The sequence below is a fragment of the Strongylocentrotus purpuratus genome, unplaced genomic scaffold (assembly GCF_000002235.5).
Source record: "Strongylocentrotus purpuratus isolate Spur 01 unplaced genomic scaffold, Spur_5.0 spur5_contig_856, whole genome shotgun sequence".
In the NCBI taxonomy this organism is placed as follows: Eukaryota; Metazoa; Echinodermata; class Echinoidea; order Camarodonta; family Strongylocentrotidae; genus Strongylocentrotus; species Strongylocentrotus purpuratus.
The window spans coordinates 680,845-703,483 of NW_022145564.1; the positions used below are offsets into that span (position 1 = coordinate 680,845).

The 22,639-nt window shown below is 37.2% G+C and overlaps 1 protein-coding gene across 1 annotated transcript; it reads left to right on the forward strand.

Annotated features, from left to right (window-relative positions):
* The first annotated feature begins 4,036 nt into the window (after positions 1-4,036).
* On the forward strand, positions 4,037-9,290 carry LOC105441779 (apical junction molecule-like). Its single transcript, XM_011673224.2, has 5 exons — positions 4,037-4,367; positions 5,370-6,491; positions 6,997-7,057; positions 7,661-7,950; positions 8,381-9,290. The coding sequence occupies exons 2-5, from the start codon at positions 5,390-5,392 to the stop codon at positions 8,959-8,961; spliced, it is 2,034 nt and encodes a 677-aa protein (XP_011671526.2). The 5' UTR covers positions 4,037-4,367; positions 5,370-5,389; the 3' UTR covers positions 8,962-9,290.
* The last annotated feature ends 13,349 nt before the right edge of the window (positions 9,291-22,639 follow it).

A 22,639-nucleotide genomic window follows, 5' to 3' on the forward strand; every position in this document is an offset into this window, starting at 1 on the left:
ATTTGTTCGTTTTGTAGAAGAAAATAAATTCAATTCAATTCAATTATGGTGGTTTTTGCAAAACTCCGCGATGATCCTATTTTAGCGTGAAATTAACTTCATGTCGGTAGGATACTACACTGCATTACAATCATACGTAATTCAACAATGTCATAGCTGTATTCAGTCGCTTGAATTGTATAATTATTTTTGCTAAATATCAGACGTCCTTAACATTTAAATTGTTTATATATTGAGGGTATAAACCATGACATACGCCTGAGTGACCCATGAACTATTGACATCATTTCACCTCTATCGTCTGAAAGGGATAAATATGTGAACATTTGCGTTCTTCTAAAAAAGTCACTTTTTAACAGTAAAAAGTAACTTTTAGAATACTTATTACATGTCGCACATCAAACACATGGAGCGCAATATATCATATTTCTATTTTATAACAAAAATCGAATAAAAACAAACGATTATGTGTTAGCCGTTGATTAATTCAACATGTCATCTATCTGAAACATTTATTGGTAATGATGTGTATGTTTCACTGTGACCATATACCTGACCTGCCTGATGTATTTAATTAGGAGGCTAGCTAGCAGGGTATTATCAATGGCGGATCCGGGGGGGGGGACACAGGGGGCGTGCCCCCCCCGGCCAAAAAAAAATATGAACAATTTTTTTTATTTTTTTTAAATATGCCAATGGCTGACCTAAAAAGGTGACCTTACCCCCCCCCCCCCCCCCCCCCCCCCCCCGCTTATTCAGCGGCTGGCTCAGTCGTTGCGATATTTTTTGGGGGGACTAAAAAGAAGAAAAAATGTTCTCTTTCCCACCGTGTGCCCCCCCCCCCCCTCCCTCCGGCAAGAAATTACTGGATCCACCCCTGATTATGTACGAGCATACAACTGTGTATTTAAATTGGAGAAACAGGTCTTGGGACATGGTCAATCTTCAAATACGACATTACGATTATCAAAAGGAACTGCGAATAATAGGCCAGTTTCGTAAAGTATTCAGAGACCTTTAAATCGCATTACGTAATCGGAGGGTCGGACAAGCAAAGAACTCGCGGTGCGTAGCAGACTACACTTTGCGTGCATACCATACATGACTGTGTTCGCTAGGTGTGATTGTATCGTTTGTTTTCGCTATTTTGAGAGAGAGAGAGAGAAGAAAAAGGAGGCAGTTTCAAACTTGAATAATAAATATCTTTGAGATGTGATTTTGTTCTTCATACATTTGATCTTTAAAATCGCTGAGTCCTAGGCAACAATAATAGAAAAGCATTGCTGGTACAGAACTAGCGATTCACATCTTGCAGCTAAACCTGTTCAGCCAATTAAGTCCCCGGTACAGGCAGCGCACGATACCCCCTCAAAAAGAAGAAAAACGAGGTCGATGATACAAGCGATATTGGCTTGAAAGCCAGTGATGAAACAGAAAGCGAAGCACCAAAATATAAGTTAGCTAGCCGATATCGGTAATTTCCATTCAATTTTGCATTTACCTTAGCTTGAATCTGAGTACAAATTAGGACGTAGAAATGAAAGATTGATGAACTATTTTCCACTCGTTCGCACACACAGTCACCTCTGCTTGCAGAAGCGTGCGCGCGTACCACGTGTTCGTGTTCGTGTAGGCGCGATTCACATTTTCAAAATGAAAACAATTTTACGGATTAAAAAATGTTTGTGAAACGCCTCGATACGGACTATTTCAAGGCGGACGAGAAACGGCTAACGAGAAGCAAGCACTGACCGCAGAATCAATATTATTAACAAAAGCAACGAGAAATAATGACAATAAAGGTAATAATATAATATAGACAAAGGTCTTTGTTAATAAAATAATATTTATAAAATAATATCGTCCGATGACAGAGAGCTAGAATAAGAATGATGAATAATGATATACAAATAATTTTGAACGGAAAAAATGAAGAAAAACAATGAACAAGGAAAAAGAATGATAGAGCAATGGAAAAAGGGAGTAATAAAAGTAATAAAAAAAAACCTTATGATGGCAAGGAAGAAGAATCAGGATGATGAATAATTTTATTGTTTAGAATAAGATTAGGAATTAAGTTTGATTTTCATAAAAATAAAAGTTAACAGTCTAGTATTAGACTACAATTATGCCGGACCTTCGTTATTCAACTTCAAGAAGCAATTATTATTATTTAAAAAAAAACATTTAAAAATAAAACTGTTATTACATTTTCTATTAGATCTAGTCTAGACTTCTACTTTTTATTTGTTTATTATTTATATAGTTTTTCTTTTTGTTCAAGTTGGTATGTTCTGTCTTTTTGCGTCGGTTTGACCTGTATAATCTAGTCACAAGTCGCTATCATAAGCTGCCGAGAGCTAACTAGAGGGAGGATTGTACTCTAGCTTCTCCAGGCCACATAATCTATGGCCATCGGGAAATATCAATCGAAAGTCTTCAAAACTCTTAAAAGCCTTCAGTTTTCGACGATCATAAATGCATGGTCCGCCATATTCTCTACTAGATAATTGAATACGTCATAGGTCCCAAAGTCAGGAATATCGTCAAACTTAAGGGAGGTATGTAACTAGTTCACTTAACGAAAATCCTGCCCGTTGTAATTTCCCCATACAGTCACGTCTACCGAGTGACACGGACCCCGTAGGTCAGGGGCTACGGGCAGCCTAGTCCGCTACTGCGGACGCTAATTTAACGAGTCTTTTCTCGGGTGTATACCGTAGTCGAAACTCCTCTTTTTCTTAGAAAATATTGCAGCTGCCTGAAACTCAGCTTGATGAATGGCAAGTTGGAAGACATTTCCGGCCAAAACAGAAATTCATATATATACACGCAGTTTTGATAGAAAGATATGAATGCAATTTAACGGCAAGAACCGACAGTCTAATACACAATGCACAGATTCAAAATGGTGATTTGACAAAGCTTGTCGGGCTTGGTTACAGTAACCGCGCATTACGTAACCGCCGAAACTGGCCTATTACATCATTTTGTTATTTCCTCAAAAGCCCATGGAGATACAAACAAGGCTCCATAACAAGCTTTTCTCAAATACGATTTCAATATCATGAAGCTCAAACAGTGATAGATGCATCATTTCATTGAAGAGAGTGATGTCTTGGGCTTTTCAAACATCCTCAGTTTGTTGGTGTCGTTATGGGTGTTTTATTCAGGGTTTTGGAATTGTACCATAATTGTCCGCACTGCAATTCTTACACAATTCCCACATGACATTATACTTATATAGGACAACATAGATTCATGGATTCATCATTATTTTGGCAACCCCTTCTTAGTATGATTCCACGACTTTCAAACTCATGTAAGATTCTTTTTATGAAACGCATTAAGTTCACTGTTTATATTTTCACAAAATATTATTCTGTGTGGTTCATTAAATGTTATTGCACAAACAATTCATTCATTTGTGTTATTCTGGCATATTGCATGCAGTTTATAGAACTACACAAGCTTGTCTATTTTGTTATTTCTCTCCTTCTGCATGTTGGCTAAATATCATGTTCATAGTATCTGAAAGGTTCATCATGCACAATGTATCAAATACGTTCTCTTTTACCATCTTACCAGTTTCAAGCGAAAAAGATGTACATGTACGACGCCTTGCTGGGAAGGTCGGATGTATCGTGCTGTTACTAGAGTGAGTATTAATCTTCTCGCTCTACATATTCACATGGCCAATTCAATTTGAATGATATAGACTACCATTTTTGTAATCGCATGGTAATGCTGGAACGCTTATGGCTGCAGTAGATGGTGCCTTTGAAATATTTATATGGGTAAAATAAATTGTGTTTTTGGAGATTGAAATCAATATAATATACTGCCCATTCGTATGCGGATACGTTTGGGCAGGGGGGGGGGGGGGAGGGGGAGCAATGTCATGGTTTGCCCATAGCGGAATAATACTTAGATACGCCACTATTTATCACTTTCGTCCATTCAAACGTGATTTTATAATGTTTCTCCTTACTTCTGTTACCCGAATTTGACAGCAAGGTGCCCGAATATGTTTGATATCTTTACATCTTTAATATCGAAATTATGAAGGATTCACGGTCATAAATTACGGCGCTTGTGGGCGGCGCGTGACATCGTTCTGAAACCGCGGACCGAAACATTTTTCGGGGCAATGTGGCAAGGAAAATCGGCAACAATTTCTTTTCTTTGAGGTGGCCTTCGGTATTGGCGGGTTGAAAATCAAATTGTGTGCATTTTATTGTCATTACCTCTTTAATTATCACCACGTGATAATGACGATTTTGAATCTGTGCATTTTCTCATTTTTATTAGACTGTCTATTTTTGACCTTTACCTACCATGCATCAAGGCAATAAAGAGCATTACAGGTAAGTTTGCCCACAATCCTTTACGCTATAGGTGGGACGAGAATCTTTAAACAATTGTGAATTAATAAACAATTGCACTGTTGATACACACAATGCAGTGATGTAAACCACCGTATTGATTATAAGAATGGACGAATAAAGATATGAAAAAATGAATAACATTACGAGCCATATTATTTTCACACAAGAAACTTTGGAATATAAAGGTTGGTAATTTGTATTTACATATAAAGATTCATGTTATTTGCCATGCTATTAAATTGGTAGGTACGTGTATCTAACGATAATGACACCTGCTATAGAATGGTTTTTCAACAGTTATGACTAGGACATAAAACAATCGAGGAAACAACCATAATTCATGCAATATGACCCTAAAATCAAGTACTTATCTTAGTTTTCTATATTATCCATTATGCATTCAAGCCCTTAATTGCACCTTATCAATTTCGATCATGATGATATCGTGAACTCTAACACGCCCTTCGTCAGTTTAATTTGTAAATTAAATACCTTTTCTTTCCTTGTGCATGCATGCAGATACTTTTCTCTTTTTGTGTAGGCCTGTATTATTATATAATAGGCCCATGTGATTACAAATTTTGATTTTCATAGTTGTAAATGTATAATTATCTCCTGACTACGGCTATGTTTACTCCCTTTTCTGGTTCTTCTGCAGTCTCTTTTCTTGATCATTTTTCTCTCCCCCCCCCCCCCCCCTCTCTCCATCGATCCTTCTCTCACTCGCCAGTTCTATTTACAACCCTAAAATGGTGATATGCTCTATGCACATACAGCACGTTTAATGGCAATATTCGAGCACAGATGTGAATAAAAAATAAACAGATTCGATCCTTACTCTGGTGTAAAAATTGTACCCCCCCCCCCCCCCCCTCTAACAAAAAGGGATTAGGTGACGAATGTGGGTTACATATAATTATAGAGGTCATGAGACGATTAAATGACGTTTTTGATTGAACTGATTTGTTTTCTTTTGGATAGGTCTCGTCCCTGTATGTGCAATGGAAACCGGGCCAAAAGAATTCCTCGAGTATGCAAAAAAAAAACTAAAAAAGCTCGGGATCACTAAGATCTATGACGTCCCTCCCATTTTTGGCAATCGCTCAGATAAGAAACCGTTGCAGTGGCTTGACCTCCTTCATGGATGCATGAAGAAGGGTGACGAAGGAATGTCTGCTGACCTAATACAGCTTTATTCGTTACCCAGCTTTGAGCGGTTATGGAACCAAGGGAGAAAGGGTGTCACAGAAGCACAGACGATACACGGAGAAGAAATCAAAGAAGGAGAAGAAGCAAAGAAGTTACTCCAAGGAAGAATTACAGACTTAGAGCAGGAACTCAACGAGTCCCGTGCAAGTCGCAAAAGCATAGTCAGTGAAAATGGAAGACTACAAGATACCATGAAGGTTGAACAAGAAAGGCGTGAACATAGTGAAAGGGCAATGATGGAAAACGAGAAAAAAGCAAAACAGATAATGGAGACGTACAAGCAGAGGGAGATGGAATTTGAAAAGAAAGTACAATCAAAGGATCTGCGTATTGAAACAATGGCTGAAAAATTACAGGGGACAGAAGAGAAGGCAAGACGTCAGGTTGAGCGACTAGAGACCGACAACGAAGAAATGATGACGAAATTAGTGTCTAAGCTACTACAGGAAGACACTTTGACACAAACGCTAGAGGAGAAAGAGCGGAACGTAACAACTCTAAGACAGCAAGTTGAAGAATTAAAGAAAGGAAGAGAGGGAGACAGAGCAGGAGCTGAGAAAGAGAAGCGCTCACTGGCAGCAGAAATGACGAATATTGTACAGGAGAAAGAGCGGAACGAGACGACTCTAAGACAGCAAGTTGAAGAATTCAAAAAAGGAAGAGAGGGAGACAGAGCGCGATTTGAAAAAGAAAAACGGTCAATAGAATTAAGCTGGAAGAAGGAGCATGACTATAAGGAAGGGCATTTGGAGCAACTTAAGCGTGAGACCTGGAAGCTGAGAACCAAAATTCAACTAGAAAGTGAGATACGATCAGCAGAGCAGAAGAAGAAAGCAGAGACACATCAATGGAGTTTCATTCCCTGGGTGTCTTCTGGAAAACAAGCTCAGAGTGGTAAGACTTTATTTTCCAATCTCAATTTCCTTTGAAAGTTTTATTGTTAGAGCATTATACTATATACATTTTTGGAATATGTATAATGTGAATGTAATATGGTCTTTATAGCTCGCTACCCCATTTTTGATATACTTTGAAATTAATTAGAATAATAATAATACTCCGTTTTTATATAGCGCTTATTACAATCACTAAGCGCTTCCAAACTTGGAGATTATTACCCCGGCTTTAGCTGTGCTGCCATTACGGCGCTCTAGCATTTCAAAGAATTAATTCTTGCCAGGTACCCATTTACATCACCTGATGGGTTGAGTGTGGCAAGTGTAGAACAATGTCTTGCCAAAGGACATTAGTGCCGCAGCGTGTCTCAAACCGCGGACCTTATGATCGACAGTCCGACGACTTAACCACTCGACCTCGGCATAGAGAACATTCCAAATTTGTATCTTAAATTCTTTTTTTCCCCCTTCTCATTCAAACTGACTTCATTCCTTCATGACAGGCACATCATCATTTGAGGCTAATTCAACCGGAGGACTGGGGAGTGATACAGTACAAGCAGGGTGAGATAAAATATCTTTACTCTTTACATGACAAATTGACAATAAACGCATTATTTCTCTTATAGTGACAACACTACTACGGAATGTACTTTGGTGTGTAAAATGAGTGGTGCTAGACGGTCAATAACAGTGCTAAAAGTGCGGCAACACTTATGTTCTATAAATCCAAAATCATGTTTAGATATTTCGTGACCACCTGTGATTATCTAAAAGCAGAAATGAATAAAAGATCGAAACTCATTAACAAAAACATGAAAATCTTAGCTGCATTCCAGTCTAAAGTGATTTGAATTGAAAGTGAAATCTTTTAATGAATTTAAATGAAATGTAACAATTCGAGCATGCCGAGCATGGTCTTTAAAATCACTGTCTATTTGTGTCAGTCAACTGCTATAGGTTGACTTTGACAATGAAAACGTTATGTAATGAAACAAATAGAAGATGATACTCTTGATTAGAGTTATAATATAACATAATCCTCTATAGTCTCATTACCGGAAGAACTTATTTTGACTTTTTTATAAAGATTTGTACTAATTTAAAGTTCATTCGTCATACCTATGTTCTCTGACCGCCCCATGTTTGTCTTTTTTACCGTTCTAGAGAGGAGCCCCCAGACGATGAGTTTGCAGACATCTTAATGAAGATAGCTGACGATCTTTACGATGAAGCCAAGATCGACAGCCTTGCTGGTCAGCTGGGAATCCTACATGGTGATATACAGAGAGCACTCATGACCAATATGAGGTTCGGCCGTGTTACCAGTGATGGAACTCGCCGTATGCTGAAACAATGGAGAAGAGGTGTGTCGAGGGAAGATGAACGGATTGAGCTAACGAAGGCACTGCAAGCTGCCAAGTTGGTCAACCTTGCAGACCTTTATCTCAGCGGAGGTAACGTATATTTTCATTAAGAATAATTGTAGTTTCGTAATGACGACCCCATTCAACACTTCAGCAACATGCTGTTCTATTCGGTATACAATACGGCCCATGTGTTTAGAGTCAGATTGACGGTATTTTCTGAAGCAGATTCGTTTTCCACATTTTTACACTGTTGATATAAATACTAAGGTGACGTAATGCAGAGAGGAGATACTTAAAAAGAGCTTAGGTACAACTTTCAGTTAGCATTTTCTTCGTGAATAAATAGCCAAACAGATGCTTACTACCAACTTCAAGTTCTTATCTACTACCTGGTGAAATAAAAAATAAAAGAAACTCTGAAATTCACTGCGATAAGTTCTACACAATCATAATAATTCAATTTGGTCTGTTTTGAGAAATAAACCAATTATCTGATTTCTTTCTTACTGCCGGTTAGGTGTAGTAGAAGAACAGATCGATGCTGAATATGCCAACAAAGAAGTCAATAATCAGCAGCTCTCTACTAGAGATGAGGCCTCTCTAGAAGAGGACCAGACCAAAGGACAGACCGACACCCAGGTACTTCAGGAAGCTACAGCAAGCAATGACCACACTCCTCGAGATGGGCATACAGGAGACATGGCTTCCAAAACCCAGGATGACTTGACGGATAGAAGTAGTAGTCGACATCCTGACAAATCGCCGGTGCGCAGTACACAGAACGTGGATGCATCTGAAGTGACTTCTGAAGACGTGTCCTCTGAAGAAGTTCATGCTGGTGATGATATGACCGATGTAAGTAGCATTCAACCTGCTGAGCAATCGTCCATACATGAAATGCAAGACGTACCTGAAGATATGTCTGAGATAGCCCCTCTGGTATCTTATGGTGGAAAACCCGACGAGGAATCCACCATCTTGGAAGAAGAAGATCTGATTTCTCAACTCGTTCTTATTGATCCATTCCCGGAGAAAATAATGCTCCTTTTCCTCCTAAAGATAATAATGGATGTTCCCCAGAGAGCATTCAGCTTATAAGGAATCACTAGAGAACCTTCATCAAGCCAAGTTTACGAACAAAAATCTAAGCTTGCGACGTTTCAGGTTCACTCCTGGATGCTTCTTCGGGCCGACCGGTCTCTGATGCCATATGATTCTTGACCCGTGAACATGGTGCTCCGGTCGACGAACGTCAGGAAAGAACTGCCCTTCTCTGATAACCTTTCAAAGACCCGTAGGTATAGTGGGCCTGATGAAGCGTCCCGCGGTGGACGTATGGCGTCGTAAACTGGAAAACAATCCAGTTTATTTGTTTATAACATTTGATGTTACATGTATTTCTAAGCATACTTTGTTCATGTTATATTGTAAAACAGCATCTGAGAAACTAACACTTCAACAAGCTCTACTTCAAGTTAGTTCCTCTTTTCTCGTGCTTTTTCCATTATATTTGTCGTTTCATTCCATGTTTTTTGTGATATAATTATTCTTGTATTATGTTTTGCATGTGAAATAAAATCATTTTAATTATTGAATTATTATTCAATTACCTGAATGGTTAAGAACAGTAATAGACATAACCTTCATCATCATTAACCAAACCATATTGTGTTTATTGCAATGTTAAAACTTGTATCCAAACACCGCATACATAATTCAACTATGCTTTTTTGTAATTAAATATGACAAGAATTGCATGCAGAGCGTGATTTTGTTCAAAGAGTAGATTTTGATTTCTCTTTTGGTATTATAGTTACATGATATAGAACTTCAATAAATGTTAGCAATTATAACAATATCCACTTATTACAGCCGGAGCAAATTTTATATATTTTAAAACTTTAATCTCTCCAAAAAAAAATTAGTCATGGTCAATCATTTAATGTTCGAATCTCATATTTCATTTGATTGCTTAAAAAATAATTCGAAGCAGAAGAATCGAACTATTTCGATTAAACAAGTTGCAACGCTCGTTTTTATTTTTGTACCTACCGCCAGTTTGAGTAGATAGAAGTATAAAATGAATATATGAAACAATAACGAAAAACATGAATGAATAAAGAATATTAAAGTAATGAACAAACAGAATTACAAAATATAAAACGTTGAATGTATAATACCCAACACACTGTACATAAGTGTCATGAAGTGAATTGTCATTGTTTCACATTCAAAAAGGTTATTTCATTTATTTATTTATTTATTTAAAATGCTTTAACTCACCAAAAAACATTCGCGGCCCAAGAGCTGAATTACAGGTTTTTTAGTGTTTTTTTTTACAAAGTATACATCAGTGACAAAGTAAAATTACACTATGCGTATTATCATTATGGTAGTAAATCGCGATTCGTTTTGTACATATAATATATAATTTTGCTTCTACGACACCTGCTCCGGCTACAATTACTCCGCGGCAATTAAGTACATGGATCAAACTCCCGATCCCAACCCGGTCAGGAAATTTACCTATATCGCACCTAACCCCAACACCAAGCACAGATCCAGCACCCAAACCAAATTCAACCCCAACCCCACATCCCTGATGAAATAAAGCCTGGGGCAACCGCCGTCGGAGCATGTGTCGTGTCGCCATCTTTGTACATTGTGGCAGATTACTTGGTACATATACAGAAATCTGAATATTATAATCATATTTACATTACAATTATATGTTGAACTTATACAATATATGAATATAAATATATTTGTTTGAAATTCTTATGAATTAAATGTTGTGGTGGAAATTGCATAGCCAGATGTGTAGTGTTTTTTCTTTAATAACAGAAACAAAGACAATAACAGAAACCAATAATAATAATAATACTCAACTTTTATATAGCGCGAATTACAATTAAGTTTCTAAGCGCTTCCAAACTTTGAGATTATTATCCATGTTTAGCTGTGCTGCCTTTACGGCGCTCTACCATTTCAAGGTACACATTTACATTACCTGGGTTGAGTGTGGCAAATGTAGATCAATGTCTTGTCAAAGGACATTAGTGTCGCGGCGGGACTCAAACCCCAACTTGTGATCAACAGTCCGGCGATGTAACCACTCGACCACGACCCCAAATCTGGGAATTATATAATCAAATAGATGCTACAATGAATTAAACAAATTAAACTTTGTAGGTAAAATGCAGATTTTCTTTTGTCTTTAAACCAATTTAGTAAAAGCTAGGGGAGTGCATAAACATGTTTTTCGCATAAAAACATGGTTAAAAAGTTGTCATGGTAATGATCGATATATCAATAAAGAAGCAAACAAGATTTTGCACAATTAAATCCAATTCAGTTGCTCCCATGATTGGTATCATTCACATATCACATTTCAAATTAAACATACATTTAAGGCTTTGGCAATTTGCAAGATTGTGAAAGCATCAGTATGAAATAAAAGAGAGAGTAGTGAGAGAGAGAGAGAGAGGGGGGGGGGGGGAGAGGGGTGTCAACGAGTTTAAATTCCGCATTTTTACGATTTTAAATTAGTAATCATAATTTAAAAACAAGGCAAAGTGGGGGTGAGTTGGTTGCAGAACATTTGAAGAGTCGTCAATGAAAAAAAGCCTGCAGGTGGCGCTCTTCCTATTGAACAGTTTTTCCAGTAAGAGTCGCGTAGTGTCGCATCAGATAAATGAAAGTTGGCCTACCCTCAAACATGTTCTCTCCTTCTCGAGAAATAGATGACTCAGATGACCCCCTCTCTGTTTAAAAGGATGCTTTTGTTTAATAGATGAGATGTTCCTCTCTCCAAGAATAAATAAGGTTTTCGGGATTCATTTACTCCAAGTGTTTGATGATATAACATTAAGAGAAAAAAACAATGAAAAATCCATATTGCAAATGTGCGATATCACGTATTTTGAAATAATGTACATTATTGGGCTCAAGGAATACACAAAGTCATGCTGACTTCTGAATATTATTTGTGTGTATAATGTGCGTACGTTTGCGTACTGAAAGACCTGAAAATCATTTGCGAGCGGGCATAGTGAGTGAACATGTAAACTTGAGAAGAAAAAAAATAGGGGGGGGGGGGTCGCGCGAACCCCATAACCCCTAGTTTGTACGGGGTGCAAAATGTTTGTTTCACCTTTACGTATGCAATTAAAAAATGAATGAAATAAATTGTAACGAGGCACTGTCTTAACAACGATTTACCCATATACATGTAATTTGATTATATTACGAAAATGGTTATGTATTTTGTATGCGTATTCATTTTTGTGAACATTGTGGAAGATCTCCACTAGCAGTCCTCATTTTGGAAAATAATCAGTGTGTAGTTTTTAGAAAATTTTTCGTGCCTAAGCTTTGGGCAAGCTCTAATAAAAGTCAATTAAATACCAACACACACACATTTCTTGTAGTAAGTTGTAAAGCGGGATAGATGCATTCTTTCAGATTTTCCTTTGACTCAACATGGCGAAGGGTGATGAAACTTATTCGAGGTAAATTCTGAAAGGTTTTATTGTGAAAATCTCAAAATCGCAGTGCTTGCATTTCCATAATTTTAGTTAAACGAATTCGTGTTTACTGGCTGCCTGCCGTAACAACAAACGGAATTAACAAAAGACTTAACTCCGTTTCGTTGACAATCGGCCATAGACGAAAGACTTCATGCATGGCAATTCTGCTTGTTGCTATACGGGAGGAAGCCAGTGAAAAACGAATTCGTTTGAAAAAAATATGGAAATGCAAGCACTACTTTAAACAAACAGAACTTTGCAATTCCTCGCTCATTTTTCCTAATTGAGGGATTATATGAAAGGGCAGGAACTCAACTTTCTAGACATGTGATTTTCTCTATGAAATTCAGATACCGTCCGCCAAATGAATTTTTGGTTTCCTCTCTTCAAATTCATTTTAATAACTCATGAGTTGCATCAAATGAAAGAAGAGGATCTAAGCTTTCCAAATATGTGTCTTTTATTAATTATAAATGTGTCTAAATTATGACAAAACATCGATAATTCTCGGTTTCGTTTTTTCTGGACGCACTGTATAAGTAATATAATTATAATGTCTATAAATGCTAGAGGGCGTAGCGAATGAGCTCTTATCTTGAGAAAATTTGTTTAACATATGGTGACTGAGATTTTCACGATAAACCTTACCGAATTTACCTCAAATAAGTTTTCAAAACCCTTCGTCATGCCTGATTCAATGGCAAATGTGAAAGAACCCATCTATCCCACTTCAATTCTTACTACAAAAACATAATACAATTTCTCCACTTCATGAGACTATTATTATCATTTTTTTTTATCTTTTAAAACTTTTATTTATCAAGTAATTCGTATATTCATCATGATAACAATAATCATAACAATCACTGCACAATAATTACAAAGGTAAAAACAAATGAAAAACGTCCAACAATACAGAAATAGTGGGTAACACTTTCTTTTCTACAGTATATATCATAGGATTAAAATCAAAATAATTCTTCCACAGGGGACCATTTCTTATAGTGCATTCCTTCAATCTTCTTTTGTTTTGCAATGTTAAGTTCTATATATTTCGTGTTACTGATAAAAGACATGAGCCCACTTAAACATGGTTTTGCGTTTTTGCATTTTTGGATATAAATATATCTTTTAAACATAAGCAACAAGTGATTCAATAACATCATATTGGGCCCTTTCCAATCTTTGATGAATCCAAACATTATTCTTTTCTTGCTGAAATCTTCAAACTTAACTTTAAATTTCGTGCCAATATTATCAACAAGTTCCTGTCTAAGCTTAGAAGCAACATCACAGTCATAAAATAAATGAACAGGTGTTTCTAAAGTTGAATTACAAAAGGTACACATCTCTGACTCAACTAATTTCATCTTATACAATCTGTTATTAGTATAAAGTATGTTATGTGACAGTTTGAATTGGAAAACTCTCATTTTTACTTCAATTGTGCACTTGAAAGGTAAAATATAGATTTGTGACCAGTCGTTTTCTTGAATATCAAAGTGCTAGAGAATAATTGTTCACAAACTGGTCTTGCTATTACTTCAGAAAGAAAACCCTAATACACTATTTTCGACTTGAGTTTATATAGTTCAGATAACAGGAACTCTAATTGAGAGTGCTCTTCACTTTATCTATTAAAAAAAAATTGAATACCAAGGGAACAAATTCACATTTCCACTTTTTCTTCACAGAGTTCACTATTGCCATGTATTGTAAAAAAATATTTGTTTGAAACACCTTTTTCATTCCAAAAATCAAAATGGAGAATTTTTCCATTGTTATCAAACAATTGGTATATATTTCAAAGCCCTGCCTCATGTAATGCTCTGCAGTATTATGACCTGTTATCAACCAGAATGAACTTATTATTCCAGACACTCTGCTTCAGTATACTGACCTGACTTCTATCGTTAGTAACCAATTCACAATGAATATCTGTTTTTAACCATGCTTTCAATAAGGCAACATAAAATGGAGGAATATCCTCGATTTTTGGTAGTTTCTCAATTGCATAATTACTGACCAAAATAGATTTACCACCATATAACCTTAAGAACTTCTCAAAAGGAATAGTCCAGCTGTGATCTGATTTGTGAAAATATCGTTGAACCCATTTTACCAGCTGAGTATTTATCATACATTGAATATTTGGGAATTTCAGTCCCCCTTCTGAGTAATCAGCATACATAGTTGCTCTTGAGATTTTGTCCGGACCGTTCCACATAAATGAAAACATGAGCTTCTCAATTTCTTTGACAAATTCAGTGGGCAATGAAATGTTGGACAAGAGATAAATTACTTTGGACATTACAAAGGTTTTTAAGATTTGTGTTTTGCCAATCAATGTTAGTCCTCTGTTTTTCCATTTAGCAAGTATATTTCTCATTTCTTTAATTCGAGTTTCAAAGTTTATTTTCCTTGCTTCTTCAAAGTCATATGAGAAATATATGCCCAGAACTTTTATGCCCTTCTCTGGCCATGTATAAGCACTGTCCTTTTCACCTTCATGCCTATTCTTACCGATCCACATGCCTTCAGTTTTAGATTTATTTATACAAAGACCAGACATTTTTGAAAATTCCTCAAACTCTGAAAATACAATTTTTAGGGACTCATTACTTTTGCAAAAACATGTTATGTCATCAGCATAAGCTGTGTATTTTATTTCCTTTCCCCCCACCTCAAAACCCACAATATTGCCATTATTTCTTACTCTATTCATATATACTTCCAATCCCAAAATGAATAACAGAGGTGCAAGAGGATCACCCTGCCTTACTCCTCTGCTAACTTTGAAGTAACCTGTAGTGAACCCATTTAACAAAACACAGCTACTGATATCTTTATATAAAATTTTAACCCACTGTATTAGTGAGGGCCCAAAGTTATAGGCTTCCATACATTGGAAAATAAATGAATGGCTTAATGAATCGAATGCCTTGGTGAGATCCAATGCCATTATTATACCTTGTAAATCCTCTTTTTCTGCATAAAACATGAGATCTGATATTAATCGAATCCCTTCTCCAATATATCTCCCTTTAACAAAAGCAGTCTGTTGACTGTTGAGCAAATTTTATATCACTTTAGATATCCTTTTGGCTAAACACTTAGAAAGGATTTTTGCGTCAACATTTATCAGAGTGATTGGTCGCCAGTTACCAAGTTTAAGTTTGTCCTTGTTGGGCTTAGGAATTAATTTTATTACTCCCTGCCTTTGTGAAACTGACATACACTCGTCATTGTATGAAGCATTAAAAGAATCAATCACATATTTTGAAACCAAAGGCCAAAATACCTCATAAAACTCTACTGTAATGCCATCATTTCCTGGAGTTTTATTTTTTGCCATTTTCATCAATTCCTCTTTTGCCTCATTGCATGATATGCAACCTTCACACGAGGCCTTTTCTGATTCTGTTAACTGCTCAAGTCTACTTTGACAAATATATTCCATACAATCCTCTTGATATACCATATCTCTATTCTCAAAAAATGTTTTAAAAAGGATTCTTTAATAAACATTTGGATGTTTGCTTGTTTTCGAATAAGCCCATCCTTTGTATCCAACACATCAATACATGTATTTTCAGCCAGGCTTTTCTCTAATGATAAAAAGTACTTGTTACTTTTCTCACCCTTTTCATACCACGTGCACTTTGACCTCAAAATTGCCCCATCTGCAAAATAGTCGTAAATTTTATGTAATTTCTCTTCAATTTGTTTCTTTCTAATTAAAGTTTCTTCTTTCAAACTGTCCCCTTCCATTTCATATATTTTTTTCAGCTCTTCCTTTAGCTCTTGTCTCAGCTTTTCCTTTTCACATTTTTTCTTTTTTGAAAATGGGATAGTAAACTCTCGTATTTTATATTTTAGCCAGTCCCACAGCATTTTTTTGTCATGTTTATGTTCATATTCATCAACCCATAAAGGGACATTGTCACTAAGAGCCTCAACAAACTCCTCTTTATTTAATAGACTGTTGTTGAATTTCCAGCATGAAGGCCCCGTTCTCTGTTTCTTAACATGTAAGTGCAATGTAACATAATCATGGTCTGACAGCACACATGGAAATATATCATTTTCTACAACGTCAGTTTGCAAAGTTTCTGTGATTAGCCAGAAGTCTAGTCTTGATTGGACATATGGGTGGTATTCTCGAAAGCGGCCTAAGTTAAATCAGTGGCCTAAACCTGGTTTAAACCATGGACTATCTTTTTTGCTATTCTCGAAGGTGGCCTAAAGATAAGCCAGGCTTAAATACGTCATAGTTCGGCCTAACTTTAGGCCGCTCAGAGGGCAGGTTTAAATACGTCATAGTTCGGCCTAACTTCGCGTGACGTCACTTTTTAGTTAAATCGACTGTCCGCGGAGAGTGAACGGTAAGTTTTGCATTTGAATTTCTATATTTGATAACAATTTACACTCTTTTGTATGGATAAGCGCTCATGAAAGTTACACCAGCTAATAAGGTATTTTTGTTACTTTCATGTTGCTGTACTGGTGATAATCTAAAATGCTTTTAACTGAATAAATTTGGGGGAAACTTGGTAAATGTTCACAGTGTTCGCAGAGCAGTCCCATACGTGCAAATAATTGTCGGTTAACATTTTCATTTCCTGAGATTGAGCAATTTCTTACCGGGTAATTTTTTTTTCTTGGCACTATTGTACTTTCGTACGCATATACCACCTTAACACCACCTTAAAACTATCATTGCTAGACGTAGAAACTACTTTTATAGTGGATTTTTGAGACGCTGTTGCCTAAAAGTGGACTAGCATGCAGTCTCTTCCGTTCGTTACTACGTTAGCCTCTGATTTGGGTAGTGTCGGCTGTTGTGTTGTGGGTTGGAAAGTAATAACTATTAAGCTAAATAAATGCAAGTATAGAGACAAACAAAATGGAGCCTTCAGAAACACGTGTGGTTGCTTTGGTAGTTTAATCCAGACTCAATATCCATGTGCTTTTACATGTATAATGTAGTGAACAGAGGACCTTGCATACATTCATTGTGTGTATGCATCTAATATGAATAACAATGAACTGTGGCTTAACAGCTGCAGTGCATTTCTAAATGGCATGTTAATTTCAATTGCATGTTAGTTTCGATGAACCTGTTTTTAAACATAACATCGGCTCCTCTCTTTCAGGAGCCGACCCTACCCAAATCAGAGGCTAACGAACGAAGAGACAGAAATTTCGGTCTGGTATCACCTCTGCCTGAGCTGCAGTGCTAGTAGTTGTGGCTGTTGGTGCAATAATTTTTTACAGGACGATGATGGTTTTCAGAACCACCCCCCCCCCCCCCAAGAAAAACAATTTTTTTAAAACAATATTACTAGACCTAGATCTAAATTTCATCAATAAGAGTCTAGTCTAGACAGGTCTAATAGAAATTGAAAGGAAATGGACAGAAGCTTCCTTTTTTTGACATACATTTGTTGATAATGTTACAGTAGTTTAGTCTAATAATACTATTAGTTAGTAAACTACAAAGAAAGAGAAATTATAATATCTTATCAAATATCAACATATTTTTCATCTTGATTTTCTGCTATTTCAGGTTCTTTTCAATTGATGCATGGGGATGAAAAAAGAAGGCCTCTCCCAAGCTACGGTGTCCCGCCTTGTGAAGTCCATCTCAATAGCCATTGCCAGGAGATCGAACCAATACATCTCAATTCCTTCAACAAGAGAGGCAGTCCTGCAGAGTGCAGACCCAACATGAATTGTATAATTACTGCCATTTCCCTGGCGTTAATATGGTCGGTGCTATTGATTGCACCCACATAGGTGTCTCCAAGCCAGTTGGCCAAACACCAGTTATTTCCTGAACAGGAAAACTAGATACTCCATTTTTCTTGGAAAGTCTGCTGGTGAGTAAAGCTGTAATTACGCCTAAATTTTGTAAACTAAATCATGTTTATACAATTTTTATTAAACAGATCTGCTGATTTTATGAATCTGCAGATGTGTCTACAGGTACATTATGAAGTGATTTAAAATTGTTTTGTCTGATGAATGTAGGTGCAATCTACACTCAAACTTTTATTTATTTGAAATCGGCATGAGCTAATATTTCAGCTCGATTGCCATGGCTACCAGTCACTCCTGACAGTGACAGCTTGGCCTAGACTTCCGGGCGGAACTATCTGAAAATAAGACACAAATAATCAACAGTTGATTAATTACTTTCAAATTTGGGTCAGAAAATTCAAACCTACCACTAAAAATTATGGACCATATAAGACTTAGAGACCTACAAACTGCAGTACAGTATAGTGCAGTAAATTTTCATTTTACTTTTTCCCTTTCACGAAGCTCATTTTGGGAGATAACATAAACAAAGACAATCTTTGGTCTAATGCTAGATTGAACTAAAATGGAAAAGTTGGGCTCTAACGATTAGGGCCTTGTAAAATCTCCATTCCAGGCTGCGTTTACATCTAGGTTAGGCCAACTGTCGGCTGGTTATCTAAGTAAGATGTAGACCTCTAGACTTGATTTTAGGGAAGGGACTAACTTGGCTATAGACTTTAACTACTTAGGGCTTTCTTAGGCCATGACATGGCAAGTACAACTTGGTGCAAGCATATTTATGAGATAGTACTGCAAGAATGTGTATGTTTGTTCTTGACTTTAAAAGAGAAACCGGTAGTCATTCTGTAAATCAATGATTACTAGTAACTGAGTGGGGAGGGGTGCCTAGTCACTGCCTACATGAAAGGCGCCTTATTTTTTTTTAAAGTTAGAATATGATTGACACTATAACTAAGACCAATTATCAATGGAGTAGATCTTTGATATTTTAATGAGGTATAAACCTTTTTATTTTTGTTTCAGGATGATGTTTTTCTTCAGTAAAATAAATGAAGTCAAATTCCCTGATAACTGAGACAAATTCAGAGAGAGGAAGGAGAACTACTGAGCTGCTGAATATCTGACAGGTAGGCTGTACGAATAAGTTGTTGTTTGTATGCCCAGGTACTTCAAGGATGGCATTTGTTCATTCATATTTTTCAATCAATACTTTCATGTAATTGATTATGCACTCCACTTTTACCACAATGTACATGCAAGACCTTTTTAATGTTTAACAGAAATAGATTTCAATGTGCTTCCTTTCATTATTTTCTCTTTTCATTCAACAGACATACTTGCAAGGACTATAGAGTTCTACTTAGCCTCTTCAATGAACCAGACTCCATCTGCTGTAACTGTGACTGCATGGGGATCAAAACCTTTGTATTATAATCCTCATAACATGAAGCTATGGTAACAAACAAGCAACCATTGATAAAAAGCCTGATATGTCCTTGTTGTGTATGTGAACCACAAAGCAACCATCACTCATAAGGATGTTTTTATGTACATCAGATGTTCATTGTTTCACTGGAAAAATTGTGATTTAGAATCATTTAAGAAATCATGTTTCATGATGTGTTTTATAAGATAGTGCAAGTCATGAAACGCGGCTCAAAAGTAGACTATGCTTTGTTTTTAAAAAATGGGAAAAAGTAATGAAACAAATACATAACATTTAATTCTAATAGTTTCAAGTAGCAGATTATGAGGCTATTGGAGCTTAATATTTGACCTTCAATTTTATAATCGTATTCATTGTGAATTACAATCTTTTCTGTTTTAAGAAAAATAAAAAATTGAACATAATTGTTGATATGTTATATACAATATTCCTTTCATATCTTTTGATTTTAAGTGTGCATACTGTTGGGTTCATTGAATTATACCTGGAAAAGTCTTGAAATAGAACAGTGAGGGAACAGAGAGGGAGAGAGAGAGAGAGATAGAGTAAAAGAGAAAGGGAACCAAATGAGAAAGAACAATTTAATGGTGAGAGAAATAAACAATGATGTGAGATAGTGTGTGTGTGTGAGAGAGAGAGAGATGGAGATAGGGAGAAAGAGTTGGGGGGGGGGTACAGTGCCCCCTTTTTCAAATGCCCCTTTTTATATAGGAAAGTTCCCTTTTAACTTTGTAAGAAGTGCCCCTTTTTCCATAGAAAAGGTGCCCCTTCCCCTTTTCACCTCTGATAAGTGCCCCTTTAATTTTGACACGCGCCCCTTTTCCTTTGACAAGTTTCCATTTTCCTTTGCAATAAGTGCCCCTTTTTCACTTTTAAGAAGTGCCCCTTCACCTCTGCTAATTGCCCTATTTAAATTTGAGAGGTGCCGCTATTAACAACAAATGCACAATTCCTTTTTTTTAAGTGCCTCTTTTTCATTCTCATAAGTGCCCCTTTTAAAATATGTTCAATGCCCCTTTTCAGGTGTGATATGTGACCCTTTTCACCTCTGATAATTTCCCTTTTAACAATGATACAATTCCAGCAAGTGCCCTTTTTGTTGGTGCTGCCCCCCGCTTTGGAAGTCGCTCCGCCGCCCCTGGACGTCATATTGCTCAAGTTGTCAAAGTGATGCATCCTCTCCACACTGCGCGCATCTATTGTCTTAGCCCATTGTCTTAGTACATTGTGACGTCATATTGCTCAAGTTATCGAGGTGATGCATCCTCTCCACACTGCGCGCATCCATTGTCTTAGTGCATTGTGACGTCGCAGCTTCGGTACTGAGCATGTGCAGAAACCGTAACCATGGTGAATAATCCATGGACTAAGTTAGGCCAGGTTTAAACCATGGATCAGTTAGGCCACCTTTCGAGAAATGAAAATGACTTAGGTCAGCGGCCTAAGTTAAGCCTGGCCTAACTAAACCACGGTTTAACTTAGGCCAGGTTTAACTTAGGCCGCTTTCGAGAATACCACCCATCTGCTCCAAGTAAATCTTTTAGTTGTTTGGTTTCTTACTCTCCAAATATCGATACGATTAAAATAATCTTTCAAACTGTCTACCAGGGTACAAGAATGCTTCCAAATTGTTTTCATAGCACCCCCTTCTCTATCCATGGCCAAATCCTGAATAAGATTAAAATCACCACCTATTATACATGTATGACCTTCATTATTAAATTCTTGCAGTATTGAATTAAAACCATTAAAAACTCTACATGCTCTTTTTTATTGTTGGTTGCATAAATATTGGCTATAACAACAAAATTCTTGTATATTTCAACTTTGATACATAAAAAGCGTCCTACTTTATCTTTGACCGAGTCAATGGTATTCTCGAAAGCGGCCTAAGTTAAACCTGGCCTAAGTTAAACCGTGGTTTAGTTAGGCCAGGCTTAACTTAGGCCGCTGACCTAAGTCATTTTCATTTCTCGAAAGGTGGCCTAACTGATCCATGGTTTAAACCTGGCCTAACTTAGTCCATGGATTATTCACCATGGTTACGGTTTCTGCACATGCTCAGTACCGAAGCTGCGACGTCACAATGCACTAAGACAATGGATGCGCGCAGTGTGGAGAGGATGCATCACCTCGACAACTTGAGCAATATGACGCCACAATGCACTAAGACAATGGGCTAAGACAATGGATGCGCGCAGTGTGGAGAGGATGCATCACCTCGACAACTTGAGCAATATGACGTCCAGGGGCGGCGGAGCGACTTCCAAAGCGGGGGTTGGGGGGGGGGGGGGGGGGGGGGGGGGAGGGGGGGGGGGTGGGGGGGGGGGGGGGGGGGAGCACCAACAAAAAGGGCACTTGCTGGAATTGTATCATTGTTAAAAGGGAAATTATCAGAGGTGAAAAGGGTCACACATCGCACCTGAAAAGGGGCATTGAACATATTTTAAAAGGGGCACTTATGAAAATGAAAAAGAGGCACTTATAGGAAATGTGCACTTGTTGAAAGAAAAGGGGCACCGATAATTTTGTTAATAGGGGCACCTCTCAGATTTAAATAGGGCAATTATCAGAGGTGAAGGGGCACTTCTCAAAAGTGAAAAGGGGCACTTATTGCAAAGGAAAATGGAAACTTGTCAAAGGAAAAGGGGCCCGTGTCAAAATTAAAGGAGCACTTATCAGAGGTGAAAAGGGGAAGGGGCACTTTTCCAATGGAAAAAGGGGCACTTCTTACAAAGTTAAAAGGGAACTTTCCTATATAAAAGGGGGCATTTGAAAAAGGGGGCACTGTACCCCCCCCCCCAACTCTTTCTCCCTATCTCCATCTCTCTCTCTCTCACACACACACACTATCTCACATCATTGTTTATTTCTCTCTCCATTAAATTGTTCTTTCTCATTTGGTTCCCTTTCTCTTTTACTCTATCTCTCTCTCTCGCTCGCTCTGTTCTCTTACTGTTCTATTTTAAGACTT

What these genes read in the sequence shown, in the direction of transcription:
- LOC105441779 (XM_011673224.2), top strand. Translation starts at nt 5,390, where the DNA reads ATGGAAACCGGGCCAAAAGAATTCCTCGAGTATGCAAAAAAAAAACTA. An exon ending in TGGAAAACAAGCTCAGAGTG is followed by an intron (nt 6,492 to 6,996) that starts GTAAGACTTTAT and finishes CCTTCATGACAG; the next exon opens with GCACATCATCATTTGAGGCT. An exon ending in AGTGATACAGTACAAGCAGG is followed by an intron (nt 7,058 to 7,660) that starts GTGAGATAAAAT and finishes TTACCGTTCTAG; the next exon opens with AGAGGAGCCCCCAGACGATG.